The sequence below is a fragment of the Podarcis bocagei genome (genome assembly GCF_964188305.1).
Source record: "Podarcis bocagei genome assembly, chromosome: 3".
Lineage (NCBI taxonomy): Eukaryota > Metazoa > Chordata > Lepidosauria > Squamata > Lacertidae > Podarcis > Podarcis bocagei.
Window position 1 is genome coordinate 65,830,515 of NC_138127.1, and position 18,852 is coordinate 65,849,366.

The following is an 18,852-nucleotide window of genomic DNA, read 5'->3' on the forward strand; positions in this document are numbered from 1 at the left end:
CGAAAGATGGCAGCTCTCAACACTATCCAGTTCTGTTCTAGAGGGTCCTTCAACCTCCAGTGTGTGGGTGCCCCTTGTGTATGTGCAAGTGTTTTCTCTTAAGTCAAAGCTACCATTAGATACAGCTTCTTTAAATCATTTGGTTATCTTATATCAGTACAGATGCCTTCAAAGGTTTTTGTAACCTTTTTAAGGCCTACAGAGGCTTAAAACAATTTGATATTAACTTGGGAGATAGTGCAGCTATATGAATTTGTATACTAATGAATTGAAAAGTATGAGCAAGAACTTTTTGCGTGGCTCATAAACATGCTGATAAACTTTTGAGCTAATGGTAAAATACCAATTTGGAACTGGAACCAGTATTATTTCCCTATAGCACGCAGTCTGTGCAGACTGCTCTGTGTTGTCTGTTGGAAGCAGGGCATGGTGCAATGTGAGAACTGCATTCCTACAATCTGCTCCCAGAGTAAACAAAGAAGTAGGGCCTAAGCCCGCCAGGACATGTATGAATCTGCCTCAGAAGTGATTATGATGTCCAGAAGTTTGCTGTGATTCTAGTGTGGGAGTAATAATGACTTTAGGGAAGGGCCATAGTTTAGTCATTGAATAGATGCTCTGCGTGCAAAGTGTCCCAGGTCCAATTGCTGAGATCTCCAGATGTAACTGGGTCTGAAATCCTGGAGAACTGCTTCCCATCTTCTCAGACAATACTGAGCTAAATAGACTGCTAGCTTGGCATAGTATAAGACAGCTTTCTACATCTGTAGCTTATGGAGAACATAGCATCCTAATGCAACAATAGATTGGGGGCTATAAGCCAATAACATAGCTGGAGCCAGTAGCAGGCATGGCAGGCATATACACAGACAAACAAAAGACATTCCTTTTTGCAGCAGAGAAGGGCAGACTACTTATTACCCTTTCAAAGAAAATGAAGAAGGGGAGCACAATTGTCCTGAACTCTTGGCCTACCTGGTGGCAAGTAAGTATGCCAAGTCCCCAGTCCAGGGTAAATCCACATGTCCAAAGTCCAGAACAAAGCAGTCTCAGAGATCCTGGAACACCCAAGCCAAGGTTCATCAACATGGGCAGACACAGCACCTCAGCTCTGCTGCCCTTTTATACTTTGTCTGCTGATTGCAGCATCTGGCCTTGATGAGGCATGTGACCCTCACCTGCTCCAAGCCTACTCCAGCTCTGGTGATGAGTTCTGTTTCTCTGGTTCCTATGCACTGAGCTCCATCCCCTTGTCATCCTCCGTCACCCTGTGAGTACTTCATACACCAACCTCTCCTTCCCCATCCCCAGCTTGCCCCAGTATGTCCCAGCCCCAGCTACACTCCTCACTGGGATCCTCTTCCTCCTGTTCCTCTTCCCCATTGCCTACCAGTTCATGAGAACAGTTTACATGGAGAGGAATGTGCACAGGGGTGAGTCTTCCCATAGCCTCCCTCCCTTGCAGTGGTGCCCCCTCAGTTCCCAGGCAACTAATTTTGGTGACTGGTCACATGTAGGCCATAGAAGAAGAGGCTATGGGATCACAAAATGGTGCAAATATGGAAGACTTTAGGTATAAGCAGCCAAACAAGTGTCAGGAACCTCCCTTTCCTGGAAAAAGAAAGAAAGCCAAATGCCCTAACATTATTAAGTCTGTAGTGGAGAGCCCAACCTACAGGGAAAATGAAATGTTCTGCCACTTCTGGATCTTGCCGCTTCTGTGATCAGAGTTGCATAGTAGAGACTGGCCTAGAGAATTCAGACACGTATTGCTGTAAGCAGTTGAAAGATAAGAAGCTGAATGAGCTCCAGTTCGTGTGTTGCCTGTTGTTGGTGTTGTAAATTAGCGCTAGAAAATAAATCAGAATTCATTGATAATTGTACTGCTTTTCCCCCTGATAATTGTACTTGTTTTATGGCATACAGCATAGAAAAGAGTAAATGCATATACAAAACAACTCATAGGAGTACTGGTTGCTAAACACTGCCCCAGGCTAGTGGAGATTGACATGTAATGTCATTTGCATGGAAACAGCAGCTACCAATTTAAAATAAAACAATGAATGAGAAGAAGTTAGCAAATTAGCAGCAGCCAAGGGGGAGACCGGTTCAGATTCCAGTAGGAGAAGCAGGGTTCAAAACCAGAAGGCAGGCAGGAGCTTGGAAATGACTCCTGGTTGTGATCAAAGAAAGCTTTGTAAGAGGTGGGTAAATGGAAAAAAATAACAAAAGGAAGGCAAACAGGCAGTTCCTGCCCATCTCCATTACCCCAAAGGAAGTTGTGCCCCCCCCCAGTCCCCATCATAGTCCCAGACTCAAAGGGCCAAGGTTGGGAGGTCCATTACCTGTCAGTACCATTGTTTATTGGTGGTGGTGGTGATTGTTTTAATGTCCCCTTGTGCCCAGTGCAACCACTGCTGTGCACATGAGGTTGGGTGGGCAAGCAGGAACTGTTAGTTGGCTCTGTTATCTCTTGGAAGGAAATAAAACGGAAGGAGTCATTGGCCCAGCGGCGGGGTTCCTCTCATCCTGCAAAAATATATTAAATTAATAAATTGATCTTTACATAAACACTGGTTTAACTTGGTGAGTAAAAGCTCATTTTCTGGGAAACTCCTTTCTGAACCAATTCCATGGAATGTAAGGTAACCTCTCCTCCAGCAGAAAAGATTCAGACACAGTGGAGAGAAGTGTCCCTAGTTACTTGAGCTAACATGCCGTCTGCTCGCCGTAATTTGTGTTTCAGAAGGGCTTGCTCCCTGAACATGGAACTAGACTGCGGACTTGTATAGAGACACTTGTCCTCGGCAGACATTATATCAGTGGCTACTAGTCATAATAGCTATATTACCTCCAGTGTCAAAAAATGCATGGCTCTGGATACTAGCTGTTGCAGCTCATGTGCTGTTTGTGGCCTTCCCATGAGAATCTATTTGGCCACTGTGAGAACAGAATGTGTAATTGCACTTGCTCTTTGCCTTACCCCAGCTAGGGTGTCAAATAAACTTCTTTGAGACCTCCCCATTTCTTCAGCTATGGGGGTGGGAACCAGACTGATAGCAATGAACTGGCCCAGTCAAGACAGTACTCCAAAGGTATGCATTTTACTTAGTTTTGAGATTCTATATTCCACCATTAAAATATTTTCCCCAAGGGGGCCATACAGTAATGATGGCAACAAAAGTAATAAACTGGTTGGAACTGGAGGCCACAAGACGAGCACTAAAGCACTTTGTACCAATACTGTGACAAAAGCACATAGTGATAAAGGCAGGCAGTATCACAACAAAAAAGCATGTAATCTGCCAAGGCAGATCAAAAATATGAGCTCTTCAAGTGGAAGGAAAGACAACCTCAGCTCCCTTGTAGTGGAGTATGTCCGGGGACTCAATGACATATAAGCAAGACTGGCTGACCCAAGAGAATCTGATGCCCATGGAATGGCAACTGTCATGGACTGGCAGGATGCAGAGGCGTGGTGGGGGGCACCAGCTGGGGAACCCCCAGGGGAAGAAGGCTCAGAGCCAGGTGATTGGTGGTGGGACAATGAATGGTCAGAGGGAGAAGAGGGAGCCTAACAGACTACACTATGACAAAGTTTGGCCTTGTCATCAGTATTAGTCACCATTGCATCAGCAAGACTTGTAGCTGAACTTGGGCCACTTTCCATCACAAGGAACTTTTGAACTTTTTCACGGACAGAAAGATTTAGTATTACCAACCTCCTGTTCTGACCTTAAAAGCAACTGCCTGAACGTGCAGGATACCTTCTAGTCATGCATAGGACTCAAAAGTGTACAAGGCAAGAACTAAGCCTTTTTGCAAAACATAGAATCTGTGTTCACATAATTTCACTCTACTTCTATGGGCCAAAAGGCATCAGTGACCATCATGGCCTGGTGGCTCACACCCTTTATTTCATTAGTTTACGCCTCCCTAAAGTTGGTCCTTCCTGAAGGCATAGTTGCCCATCTTATCTGGTCAGCGATTGCTTGCTCTGCAATTTTTACCAATGTTCGTTTACAGATGGTATGCAGGACAGCAACTGGGACCCACCCAATCTCTTTCACTAAACACTATAGCATGAATTTACTGTATATGCATCCTTGGAGGCAGCCTTTGGCAGGCACATTCTCCAACAAGTGCTTCAGAGCAATTAGTCACCTATCTTCCACCCAGGAATTAATAAGGTTGGCTTTTGAACATCCCACTTGGTGATGTCCTTGTGCCTACTTGAGAAGGTTCTGGAAGGTGTTTCTGAAGGGACACTAGGACACTACCCAAGTCCATCCTATGCAGGCTATTATTTCTTCCCCAGTTAGTTGCTATAGATTCAACTGCAGGTATCAGGAGTCTGTCATGTCACTATACTGTTTCCCTTCACTTGGTTGTTTCCTTTTCCTTATGCTCTCAGAATGTATGGAAGCCCGTATTCCTTTCTGTGCTCCATCAGAAGGCAAATTGCCAATGAAAGGGAGGGGGGAATTGGAAATCTTCTTGGCGTAATGACGGTTTTTTCCAGCCTTCAAGCGATTGGTGGATGACAACCCACTTGGTGGTATCCCAGTTTCTTTTCCACCATGCCTTCATTCTTTAATTATCTGTTGCCTCCTTCAGTGGGTGGAATGTTTTAGTCCTGCCTTTTTTTATAAAGATGAATGTGTTTTTCGCTTTTATTCAGTTTTAGTTCTATGTTGGTTTTAATGTACATGCTATTTTTTGTAAGTCATTTTGAGTTACTTTTTGTTTAAAAAGCAACAAATTCAGTTAATAATAACAACATACTACAATACACTTAATTCAATAAATAATAATAACACTCCACTCTACAGGAAGCCTGGTAAGGCAGGTGCAATTGATATAGCCTACAATTACTCCCTTCTCCACAACCCTCAGACCAATACTGGTACTGCACTTCATATGGATGCAACTGGTATAGATCAATTCCTTTTGCCTTGTCCTCTCAAGTCTTGCTTATACAGGTCAACTTACCCCGGCCAGTTTGATCCTCACCTGCTGTATTGGTTACCACTGCCTCCACCCAAAGGAACAAACCCTTATAAGAATATAAGACAACAGACTTTGGATGCTGTGTGGCTGTTATTATGTAGAAAAGAAAAAAACAACAGAATTTGCCCTGGCAAGATTTAACAAAAATGTATTGTGTGTGTAGAGCTTGTAAGCATGCATAGAATTAGGTTGTTAAATTGAAATTTTCCATTTATTATTTAGATACATAGTGACCGAAAACATATTTAATTTGAAAATAGGTAAACACTTTATATGACATAGGAGGTTTTATATAATATAATGAATAAGTACATTATATAACATAATGAATAAGTACATAATTTTGTGACGTAAAAATGCATTGCTTATTTTACATCTTAATTCTCACAGTCTTGTTAAGCTGCCTTAGAATTACACTAATATTCTTAGTGTTTTATACATATATCACAAAAATTCTATTTTTATTAAACTACGGTTTCAATATATAATTTTTCTGCACTAATCAGATCCGACAAAAATATACAGTAAGCAACAGTTGATAGTAGTTGCTAGGAAAACCAGTGTTCTCAATGAACTGAAGTGTTCATGTTCTATTGATAGGGTCATAAATATTTATAGTCTGAGTGGGGTTAAATGGGCTTAATTCTTTTCTGGGTTATGATCACTGTTAAAAGCAACTGATAACCACTGATAACCACTTAGTGATGTGGGCTGCAAAAGGTTGTGAATTGTCTAACATTGCCTCCCTATCCCTTCTGCTGATAGAAACCCCTGCTCAATCAAAGAGTCTTCCAACAGGAGAAGAGCACCACTGGATGTAACCCACTTAATATTTCTACTATAAGAGGGTGACACTCCACCAGGCTACAGCAAAGTGGGGAATGGAGGCAGGGCACTCCATCAACTGTTGAGAAATCAGTTTGTGCTTTCCTTGTCCATCAACTATCCTTCAGCACTGGCTACTCTATATCAGGCTGCAGTAGAGGAGACCAGCAATTTTTGGCTCCTCTCAAACTATTTTCATTTAAGTTAACTGAAAGAACTTGGTGGCTAAAAACTGCTGACTTGAGTTTGCTTCCCCACCCCAATCACTCCAGTTTCCTTTAGAGTATAAGCCTAAGAGTCTTGTTTGTTATTGATCTTATGTTATCAGCTCTGGAAACAATTATGGCCAAATAGAAGGGTGAAAATGCTTTAAATAAATAAATAAATTTGCCATAGTTATTCATGTATGTGAGTTGAATATAGAAATTATATTTCCATAGTAATCCAGAATCCTTTTTTAAATATGAACATTAGTTTAGGATATGGAAAGAACATTAAGTTAGCATTTTAAGTGTAACACATATTTATTTGTTGTTTCTGGGTGAAATTCATTTAAAATCTTGATCTTGGGATCTTGGGCTCAAACTAAATGAGAAGCTGTTTGCTCTCTGTACACAACCAAGATTAGCAGACATAGTATTGCCTTAAATCCCTAAGCTTAAACATCTGGCAGGTAGAGGGAGGCCATTTTCAGCAAAAGTCCTTTTATGTTGGAATATGCTTTTTTGTTGGTCCGACAGAACCTGAGCTGATTTATCTTGAGGGGATGGTATAAAGCCCATCTGTTCGCTTTAAATATTTCCCTTGAGAAAATAATGAGAGTTTATATTTATGCCTATAGTGTAGAATTATGAGGTTGTCTTGGCTTTAGTTGACAGTTGTCAAATTATGTTTGTTTTTTGTTTTAAACAAATGCCTTTTCGATATGTGTGTGTGTGTGAATGGGTCAGAATGTTAAAGGGGAACTGGGGACGAGGACTTAGAGTGATCAACCTAATTTCTACAGCCATAAACTGTTAAAAAAGGAGTCCTTGATATACTTAATAGTTTCTTATTTAATTTAATTACTCTAATAAGAATATGGTAATTGTGTTGGAATGTTAATAGGCTTATTTTCTATGCATGACTGCTGATACTGCTGCATTTATCTGCCTATTACAGGTAGTTATATAAGTTTGGGGGAGTTTATCTAAAGCTAGTAGCACTGAATAATAAATAATGAAATTAGTAGCTCAGTCTTTCTCATTCTCATTTCAATTTCTGTTGTAGGCATGATTTTCTTTAAAGTGCCCTTTGATTATTATTTTTTGAATATGTATGTACAATGTTTGTGATGTATATAACTTCCCTTATTGTTATAATTGAATTTGCTGTGCTCCTCTGTGTGCTTTTAAGGAAATAGAGAAATTGCAAGTGGAGGTCAATGAATATAAACTGCGTTTGGAGCAAGCACTGCAGGATACAGCAAGAGCTAAGGAAGAATGTCTGAAACAAACAGAATTGCTGGGTAAAGCTGAGCACCAACTGCACCTCACCAGGTACCCCTTATCGTATATGGCCTTAGCACCAATTTCAATTTTATACTGCAAATTTTTGCCAGCAGCTTATCCACAGTTGTTAGAGATTGATTCAGTGCACAGCTTTCAGGCATATTAGAAGTGAAGATGTACTGAGCCAAACATTCAGACGAGATGAAGCGTGGCAGGGATTTAGTGATAACAAATCTATTCATCCAGAGTATTCTTTCTGTTCATCTAAAGTATTCTTCAAACAATCACGGTGTTAAATGTCATCTTAGAACAATTTGTAGTCAGTAAAAGTTATATACACCCAATTGTTCTTTCAAGATTTTTTGATGCAGTTGCTTTAAGGAACAATTGAGATTATATAGCACATTGCTCTCCAGTTCCTTATTGATATGTAAAAGCTGAAAATAGCTATCACTTTCCTAGTTACTGATTATAGTTAGATGCATGCATGGTCTTCAGAGAAAATTGATGATCATGCATAAAACAGTCAATTCTATGCCAAAAATGTTTGTGTGGTAGACAAGAAACTAACTACACACACAAAAACTTTCTGAAGTTTGTGCATTTTTCTCTTAACAGTAGCCCCATTACTCTTAACACCTGTCTGCTCCCACTGAGCTTGATTAATTTAACACCTCAAACTCATTACTGTTTCGTTTTTTTAATCTATAGCATGAACTGCTTTCTGGAATGGAAGTCAAGATTTAAAAGTATGCCAGAAAGCATTTAGATTTGTAGTATTAGTTGGGTCGAGTACATGTATTGTATGTGCATACAGACTCGCACAATGGATATGAATATGGGAGATTATAGTATGCTTAAATGATCACACCATCCTCTTTTTTTTAAAAAAAGAAATGATGTAAATATAGATCATGGGCTAGTAGCAGATGGGAAGAAAAACACCCTTTTTACAGCCTGTATTTAGAGAACAAATATGCTAGAGGTTAATGAACTTGAAAAAAGTTTTGGGTAAGTTGTTAAGACAGCAAAAGTTTTGATTTTGCAGGACTTCTTTTATAATGATTTGTTGTGATAGTTAACCAAATGGTTTACCAATTTCCATCCGAAGGCTAATCATACAAGTTATGAAGCTGTGTGGTGTCTTGGAGAAAATCCAAATTGTAGATAGCTTTTCTGAAAAACTTCCACATTCTTAATAAGGTATACTAAGAGCTTAATTAAGTCAAGCATCCAAATAAGTGATTCACATTAATGATGAGACAATACTACTTCAGGGTTACATAAGCATGTAGTCTGCAGAAAATTGTTTTAGATGTTTGATTGCAGAAGATGGATGGGTTTAACAGTGATATTTGGCTTTGCTTTCTTATGGCTTAAGAATTGTTATTGTTGCTATCTTACAGCTTTCCAAAGTATAACTTGTCATGACAACATTTCTCCAAGTGATATTTTCCTCATATTCCCTTATCGTTCTCATGTTGGTCTAACAACTAGACTTCCTGATTTGTGATAATGTGAAATGGGTGGGGAACTGCAAAATCCTGGTCTGATGAATCACTCATGACCATCAGTCTTTTGTCATTGTTTGCTTTCCTGCGCTGTGTTTTCTTATCAATTACTTTTGTTATGGTTTAGCATCATATGTCAGTGTTATAGTTTTAAATTGTGGTCTTATCCACCTTGAGTCATGAAACGAAGTCCAGATTGCATTTGTCTCCCTTTGTGGAGCATTGCTGTTTTGAAAGAAGTACGTCATTTTTGTGGGTGGCTTTTCGTGTCTGCAGGTGTAGTTGAGTGGCCTATGCTTGGCCCTTCTAACACAGCTGAAGTTTTATTAAAGTTGCACCCATAAAGAAAGTGAGGCTGCTTTTTTCCTCAGGCAGACAATTCAATGGTTAATTTTAAAAACAAAAGGAAGTTTAGGAACATCAAAAGCAACCTTATACCAAATCATAACACTGATCCATCTAATTTAAAGGTTCAGTTTATTTCCACATAGTATAGTATTTCTGATCGTAAATAACTAAATAATTGCAGTTAGATGTCTTGTTAACATGCAGTTTTTGAAAAATAAAACAGTGTAGGGGGAAAAAGCACAAGCATGCATGGCATCTGAACTCAGTTATAGTATAGTGACTTGAAAGACTCACACATCCTGTCTTTGTGGTCCATCTGTCTCCATTCTCTTAACCTTTTATCCACCAACATAACTAGAAATTGGCTTTAAAAAATAAGTGGATATCTTTGTGTTCAGAAACAGCTCAACTTCACACTAGGAATTGAGATACTGTATGATTATGATTTCTAGTCTTTTGTAGATGCAAGCATGATATAAATTTCCAATAGTAAGAGGAATGAGTGTTGTAACTAAGTGCAAATATGTATTGTTATTCCTAATTATGACATTTTTTTTACAAAAAACCCTGAAAAATCTGCCGCACTAAATTCTGTAACTACCCCCCCCCCATATATTGCAGGGGCATCTTCTCCCATATGAAATTCAGGTTTAAAACTGTCACCCGTCAACTTTTTAGTCTCCAAAAATAGTTTAGCTACCTGTAAAAAAAATACCATTCGTATTTGGTCTTCATTCTGCTTTTTTCTACTAAATTTGCGGAAGCATGTTTTTTATCTATTTATATTTCATTTATGTTTGTGCTAGTTTTGATGGCAAAAATTAGGCTCGTGTTTCAGTGGCAGTAAATACGGATTAAAATTTTATTCTGTTTTAGAGATGGTTAACAAAATAATAAATACTTAAAACTTCAATGCACTTCGTTTTTCCATAGAGTTTTAGTTTGCTCTGTTCCAAAAGTAGACTACTGTGTGTGATTCCTATGTTTCAGTCATGGGTCACTCTTATTTATTCTGTCACATTGGAATGACAGTCACTTGTGTGAAATGATGCAGTAAAAATATACATGGGAGTGTCATCCAGTTACACTGATTCTAGGTGTGTATTTACAATTACTGTCAGGCATGCAAGTATCCTTCAATTGTTACAAAAATATTAGGCTAATCCATGGTGGAAACATAAATGCCTATAATATGTGTCGTGTCTTGCTGACCCAGACTGTGATGAGTCTTCTGTGGGTGGGAATTCCCTATTACGGTTTCAGTGCCTACTAAAGATGTTTTTATTCAGACAGACCTTCCCAGAGGGGTGATTACAGCCATGCTGACTGTCAGTTTTATGAAATGGCAGAATATAATTTTATATTGTTTCTATATGTTCTTACTATTGTTTTTACTTTTGTTTTTATAGAACTCTTGTTGAACATCGCTTTGAATTTCCCCCCAATATGAAATGATTCATAACTTAATTAAATAAATAAAATCAATCACACCCCCACCCCCCGAAACTGGCTTTGTACATGCCCTTGCAGTCTTTGTTAGTTGTGCAGATGGTAAACTTGAAAGTGTGCTCTTGATCAAGCCTGAAGGAGGCAGTGAGACATGGAGTGGAGGTGGACAGAGCTTTAGTGACAGAGCACAACATTAAAGGCTGCATAGGTTACTTTACTGCTGCCTTGATTTGGGCTCAGAAGGCATTCTGTAGACCTGTACCTTTAAAAATTCTTGATCATTTGATTCATGCTTGCATCTTTTATTCCTCAATCCAGTTAATATTTCTGTTGTGTAAACAGTTCTAAATATAATTGGTTGAGAGAAATCCATCAATACCATCCAACTGTTCTAATGAATTGGAAAAGTAAGATGGGTGATTGGCTGAACTGATGCCAGATAGTGTTCGTTGGCTATTTATTTTTATTAAGAGTGAGTAAAATTCACCACAGATCATTTGGATTATTACTTGCTCTGATACTCCAGACAGCCCCCCCCCCCTTCAACTAACACTGAAGTGTAGGTGAAGTGTGTAGCAAATGCTTTTGTCTTGCTTGCAGTCATCCATACTCTGGTTGCTTTTTACATAGATTACCATAACACCATCAGTTTGGTGTTATGGTGTAGTTTGGAAGTAGTTTACCCCTGTTTTTCCATGTCCTAGCAGGATAGGTTGCAGGAAGCAGTTAAAAGAATTCTTTTTTAACCGCACTGGGACCAATTCCAAGGTGTTGGTTATTATTTACAGAATCATAAATGTCCAAGCCCCTGTCTTTGCTCTCTTATTTTTTTGGAAAGTGAAATCCTATAGTATTTGGTTAAGGCTTTCTCAGTTATAGTGCCACAATTAATGGAATGCTTTGACCGGGGAAGCCTGCCTAGAAGGGCAATTAATTTTCAAAAATAACAATGTATATTAATTAGAACAACTTTTTCTTCTTTTTCCATGTACACAAGGAACTTCAGAACATAATGTCTAATGTTTCCTGTAGTCAGTTTATGGTCTACTCATATGTCTTCCTAGTTTGTGTCTAGGACAGAGGTTCAAATGCATACTGTTAGTCTTAATGGGCTTGAAAACTATTGATTTTCAGACCATTTTGCAGCTTTTAACATTTACTGAAATGGTGGGTACAAGGTATTGGGAACTCCTAATGAGAGTTTTACAAGCATATGTTGATAGTTTTATACAACTCAGATTTGTTTCTGCAGAGCTTGTGCCTAAGAAGCTCCATGAGGATTGTGCCCAGTTTGAACAGTTGAAGTGTCAAATTATTCCATATTATTTTGCCGGTAATAATTCATAGGGTTTACATTTCAGCAGAAGAGCTCAACATTATTCCATGACTGAAAAGCAGAAAAATCATTTGAAAATTACATTTTTTCAAGACAATGGTTTTGAAGGACATACAAAAGCGATTAGCAACACCGCATCCATTTTAGCTTCAAATACCTACTGTTTGTGCTTCTAGTAGCCTCTAGCACACTTTCAACAGCTTCATTGGCATTAATTGAAGTCCATGTATAATAAATAAGGCACATAAATTAAACCTGTCATTCTGTTGCCCAGGTTCTTGCAACATAACTAAGTTTCTTAGGTTTTTCTTTTTTGGTTATAATGTTGGCATCATGCTTTGCTAGAAGATTGAATGTATGTGTGTTCCTAATATGTACACACTACTGGTTTTCAAAAGAAATTTCTCCTCACTGCCACTCATAAATATTCCAGGTACTTAATAGCTACTGCTGTACTTCTAAATATTGTCTGCTACAGAGAAGCAGAATTTTATGGGGTTCTAAAAAAATATACTGGCATATGAGATGCTCACTCATATTTATATAATTGATGTGAAAAATTGTAACAGTCTAGATTGCATTACTGACAAAATATCAAATGAATACTCACCATTAAACCTAGAATCCATAATAGCACATATCAATGGGAAAATATACTTGGCACAAGAATGATTCTTAATTTTTTAAAATATGTAATTTCAAAAAGATTACCTGGAAACTTATAATTGAAAAGAAGTATAAAATCCAGAAATAAGATAACATGCTTAATAAACTCCTTAGTGTCTGTTTTATATGTTTATTTTTCATTAAATTTAGGATTGCTTGTAGTTCAGTCAACATTTATTCCTATCTGTTTTTCATATACAAAGGCATTGGGATGCCAGGAAATAAACTGTTAACGGAGAATTAACTTCTTTGGCATGCTTTCATACTTATCTTCCAAATTAAAGAAAATGAAATGGGCAGAAGCAGAGTGTAGATTACCTCCTTTTTGTCAAAAAATGGTGGGAATTTGAAAATTAATAATAAAAAAGGGAACAGATGCAGTAACATGCCAGAGGGAGATTAATGTGGAGAGTAAAATCTGTGAGCAACAAAACTGAAGCAAACTGAATCAGTGGGAGGTGGTTGTACAATCAAAATCAGGATAAAAGAGAAATTACAAACAACCCTGCACTTGTCAAAGTAGTAGTAATGAAATCCTGACTCTGCCAGCAGTGAGAACCTGTGTTAGCACTTTGGGGTAAGGATGGTAGCCGGGTGCCAGGTAGGAGGGCAGTGTTAGGTTGCTGGGCAGCAGCCATCTTGTGTAGAACAGATGGCACTGAAAGCTGGCAGGGGAGGGGCTCCTTAGCAGAACTAATCAGACAGTAACAGATAGGGCAGCTGGGAAGACTGACCACAGAGAGGGAAACTGCAGGATAGCTGCAGAGTTCCATGATGTTTACAGTGGTGTGCCCATTGGTCTGATAGAAGACCTTGCAATGCCTTTTTACTGCAGAAGGCACAGAAAAACTTTTGTTAACTGGGCAGTTTATCTGAAAATTTTGCAACATAGGGAATGCATAAAGCCAGTAATGAATTGACGTTACGAATTCATGGAAGTGTTTGCTATATATATATATATGCGCATACTTACATTCCTTTGGAGTTAGAAGCATATTGCAAGGCTTATATACCATGATCAGTACGTTTTGCTCATTTTCATTTCAAAGTGTGTTCATTTGAAATAAAGTGAAAGCAATTTGTGTTAATTCAGATTACATACTGGTGCCATCGATACATGCGGGACGCGTTAGGATTAGGAGCTATACTGAAATCAATACAGTTTGTAATATTTTTCTCAGTGCCCAGTCTAAGGGGGCACCAGATTTTGCCTTCTGTGCATAATAGTCACTGTGTCTCAGGATGTTAACTTTTAATCACGACATACATCTTTATGTTGCCCAGCCACCATTCAGTAGTAGTCAGGGCTGCTGGTTGACTTGTGGAAAAGAAATGTTGAAATAGTGAGGCCAAAAAAAGGGGGGTAGAATTGTGTATTAAAATTAATTTAAATGCTACTGAATAAATTGACCCGATACAAAGGATCCTTACCATGACTAAGTGACCCAGGATAAGTGATAAAAACACTTTGAACAAAAATCAATAGATGTGCATTATATATCTCTTTGTTGAACAAAGAAAATTGTGGCTCCTACTTCTGTTTTTCAACTTCTGTATTTTTCTCTTTGCAGAAGGTTTATGGCTTGGCTCAATTATTCATTTTGAGAGGGGAGGGGAAGAAACATTACAGGGATTTGAAATAGGTGGTATAACAGAGCCATATGCTATTTGTGCATCAGTTTCTGCAATATATCTAATTTGGGGCTGTCGGGAAAAATTAGACTTATTTGATATAGCAGCCTATTAGTAAATGACTCCGGTAGATTTGAAAGTTGCCATTTGTTCTCCTTAACTGAATCTTGCAAGCATTCTGTTTCCCAGAGCTATTCTGTGAAAATATCTTGGTTCTTTGTCCTGCAGCTGTACAAACCACAAATATTTCCACAACTGAAAAGAAGGTCTTGCTTCAGGTAATTTTATAAAAAGGGGTTGGAACAATTAATAATCCTCTATTGTTTTCAAACTGCGCAAATCTGGTTGAGAAACTTGCCCATTCCCTTGACTGCCTAAAATAGTGTAATGTGTTAATTTAGTTACAGAGATGTAAATAAATTAGCTGCTCTGCATTATTATAGAAGGAGATATTTACCTGCCATCATTTAGCCCATACGTTGCTTTATGATGACAGATATAAAATGATTTGGAATAAATCGGCTCTCTTGTTTTCTCGCAGTGCCTGTAGTAATCATTACTACGTTGTACTTTATAAACTGTCAGTTAGCTGCTACCTTGTTATCTTCTGTTTTATAATTATTGTTCTTTTAAAAAATATAATATTTGAAATCACAGTGTTTCCAAAGCCATTAATGAAGTATTAATTGGGGAAAGAAATATGCTTTAAATTCTAACGGCTAGCCATATTGTGACCATGTTGCTATATCTTTAGTTTTTTTATTACTTGAAGGGGGATAGGAGATTTTATAGATGGATTCATTTTCCCCCTAAAATGAGAAGGATTTATAAATGCATCTGATGATATAGAGCAGTTCATTTGCAAAATTTATACTGATACTAGTCTGGTAAGGGAAAACTAATGCACATTCCCATCGGTTGTTGAAAGATGCCTGTTATCTATATTTATTACAGTAAATATTTGTGAGTGACATCCTATTATTATCCCCCCCCCCCAATTTGTTCACATGGGAGAAAGTTACTCAACATTTTTTAATAATAAAATGCTTTTAAGAGCAGGGTCTATCAGATTTCAAAGTTTTGACATTATAAAAATATATTATTTAGTCATTGGGGCTTCCAGCATGTATTTTATGTGGCAGATATGTTTACAAAATATGGTGAAAACGTAAATGCAACCTGGTGGTGCAAATTTAAAATACTATATATCTATTGTGCTGCATAAGAGCAACTGGTGCCACTATAATTAAAAGACACATTTACATTCTTTCTATGTGAGGGTCATTAATTTCTTTCCTGGGGAACTGTAAACTACTAGACTGAAAGAGATTGATTCTTCAAGACTTTAAATGAACATTATTTACTTGAAAGCAGAATCACTGACATTGTTATAATCATGTTTTCTACATAAATAAATAAACCCTTTATAGTCTCCTATATGCAAAAGGAATTTGTAAAAGAAAATGCTTTATTTCTTTACCCTGGATCCAGCCCTAACATGGCATAGAAATAAAGATGAGGAGCAGAAAAACCTCAAATGAGCAGTTACTTATATCTTTCCCATCTGGTAACTCTCTTCCGTCCCTGGTCTATTTGATTATGACAGGGAGCAAACTTCTTCCCTGCTCAATAGATGCATTTTATCCATAGCAGCATGACTGCCACATCAACTGTCCCACTAGTCCTGCCTGCCTTGTTCCTTCAGTCTGTGAGCATTTTGCAGCAGTGCAGCTGGTATATGGCTTCTTGTCCTGACTATGGCTATTCCATGTTGCCAGCAGAGCGTAACTTGTAAGAAGCTCTAAAAGCAATTAGGTGCATAGGTAAGAGGATAGGACGCTATACAGTAGACCTTTCTGGAAGAGTTTGAACCTTCTTATTTCCTTGGTCTTCTACGAGGGTAATTGAAAACCCAAGGGGCATATTATTGTAAAGACAAGAAGTATGCACGATACATTAAAAATCAGATCCCGAATTGAATGGCTATTTTTTTATATTTGTGTAAATAATGTTTAAAGCTTTTTGAGGATCCATTTATGGCATATTAAAAGATTATATTATATTGTTGCTTTTCAGGGAAAGGCTGAGACTAGATATTTTGTTTATAGTGTCGGATAGCATTTTTTAAACAGTTAACAAAGTGGAATGGTGTTTCTACTAACTTTCTGACATATTTTTCTCCATGGTAAAGAAAGCTACCTTGTAATTTGGATATCGCTCAAGACAACAGTTTGTAAGGTGTTTATTTTTCCAGATAAGTAAAACCGTTTAAGAGGCTGGTTAATAATTCAATAGTATGTGCCTATCGGAACCAATTTATGAAAAGCAGATGCATGCCTGAATAGCTCTGCATAATAGATCCTAGGAATAATATGAAATGTCTCAAAGTAGCTGCACAGCTCTTTCTGTTAACTTGCGGAAAGTACTTGAATAGCAATCTGGATACTCACACGGACCAAATGAGTGACATTTTTAAAAAGAAAAATTATCACTGCTGTTTTTTAAAACGTGACCAGGTTAGTTACTAACCTAGCTATAGCTGTTATTTAGTTCTAATGTAATACTGTAACGCAAAATATTATACACTAAGAATTTCTGTGTGAATAAGGACATTCCTCTGTTATTTTTTAATCCTTAATTATGTAATTTTGTTCATAATTTTCCATCTCATTTTTGCCTTAACTTAAACAAGCTGTATTTTATTTCTGCTTTTCTGCACCATTTTTGTCATGATTTTCCCTTTTCTCTATTGCGTAGTTGCTAAATAGGTAAAGTGCACTGTGCAAGGTTTTACAGAAAGGAGGAAATTATTATTATTATTATTATTTTGCAGGATTTTAAAATGGCCATTAAATAGCCTCTTATTTTACTTCTCTATTGTCTTCTCCACACTGAAAAAGTAATTTTCACAAATGGATAACTGTCCAGCTTTGTCTTTTGCTAGGGATTAAATCTATGCCGACAGTTCTTTTGACAATGACCTTGAGGGGCTTTGCATCTTGAAGAAGAAAGCAGAAGCTTGCGGTAAACAAAGTTCACTTCTGACAGATGGATTGAATGACAGAAAGGTTGCGAGTGCCAGAATAGCCCTGGCAGAGGAGGAAATGTTCAGTGGAATCCAACAGGAGAGGAGGTGTGAACAGGTGCAGGGTTGCTGACGGAAGGGGAACCAGATGGAAGGAGCCAGAGCCAGTTTATTTAAAGGAAAAGGCAGAAAACACTGAAAGGCTGCACAATCAGTGGCTAAAAGTGTGCATGGAAGAAGGTAAAAAGCAGACAGCAAAACTGCACAGTGGGATATCAAGCACTTAGCGTAATGACAGTAATTGTGAGTTTAGTTGGAAAGTTGCTATTAAAATCCATTCATCCATTGCTCTCAATAACATAAAGTGTTTAAAACACTTTTTAAATTGACAAGGATATTGCTTTGTCTGTCAATTTTTTGTAATGTTAACACACAAAAGTTATGATTAGGAAAATGTTGTAGTTCAGGCAAGCCAAATCAAGATGATAGCAAGATAAGACTTGAGTATTATCTACAGTGTAATCTCCAGATTTTTTTTATCCCTTTTGTGAGAAAATACTACATTTTGAGAGAGAAAAGAGAAAAAAACCACCCTACCTCCGAAAATCTTATCTTCTGTGAAATATTTGTAACTTATTGTGCATTTTTGCATCTGTTAATTGTTGCTCAAGCCTTGTAGAAGGGCGCGTTAATGTGTGAGATATGATGAAACCTCTAATTTTCTTATGACATTTGAGGTCAGCTTATACCTTTTTTAGTACTCTCCCGTTAGGATGAACGTCTGAAGACCTGCTGTTTAACTCTTAAGACAAAGTCCAAAACTTTGATATCTGGCTAATTTGCTCAGTGTTGCAACTATGTGCTGGATTGTGAACTGGTGTTCAGTTGAGCTGGGTTGTGTATCCACTTCTATTTCAATAACTATTTGTAAAAAGTCATAACTAATTTATGTGTGTCTTCCTTAGGACTTTGATTTTTCTGCATCTTTTCTGCCATAGATTAGTATAAATGCTTAATTTTTAAAATAAAGAATTAAATACTTAGTAACAAAACATTTTCAGTATACACATAATTCCTAGAATAAATGTATTTTTTAAAAAAAAATATAAACAATGATTATTATTTTAAAAGAATCATCCAGGGGAACATTAGCTTCTTTTAAAGGTTCATAATATACTATGGTTCTAAACTACCATAATTACATATGTATTCATCTGTACTTTTTATATGGCAATGGTTACCGGTGCCCAATGCATATCTGTTTTCTCCCACAAAATTATATAAATGAAGAACATTGCTTTTTAAATTAGTGCTACTCATTGCTCTTCCTTTTGACATCCTTTATGACTAATGATCTTTGACACATTTGTATGTTCCTATAGCATAGAGTTCCTCCGTTGTAAGTTTAGCGCAGAATTGCCATCCTTCATTCACTTTTTATAAGACATCCACATGATCCACATGGCATCATCATCTGTTCATTGCTGTATTTTCCTTGTGATTCTTCCATCTTTTCTCAGACTGTAGAAAGTCCATTTTTTCCAGAAGAGTAATACAATC

The 18,852-nt window shown here is 37.5% G+C and overlaps 1 protein-coding gene across 2 annotated transcripts in view; it reads left to right on the plus strand.

The window, feature by feature from the left end:
* SDCCAG8 (SHH signaling and ciliogenesis regulator SDCCAG8) overlaps positions 1 to 18,852 on the plus strand; it is a 92,318-nt gene that overhangs the window by 29,025 nt on the left and 44,441 nt on the right. For both annotated transcript variants that reach the window (XM_081188081.1, XM_081188080.1), the window contains exon 13: positions 7,231 to 7,373. In XM_081188081.1, the coding sequence (XP_081044207.1) occupies positions 7,231 to 7,373 (143 nt within the window). The remainder of the gene's footprint in view (positions 1 to 7,230; positions 7,374 to 18,852) is intronic.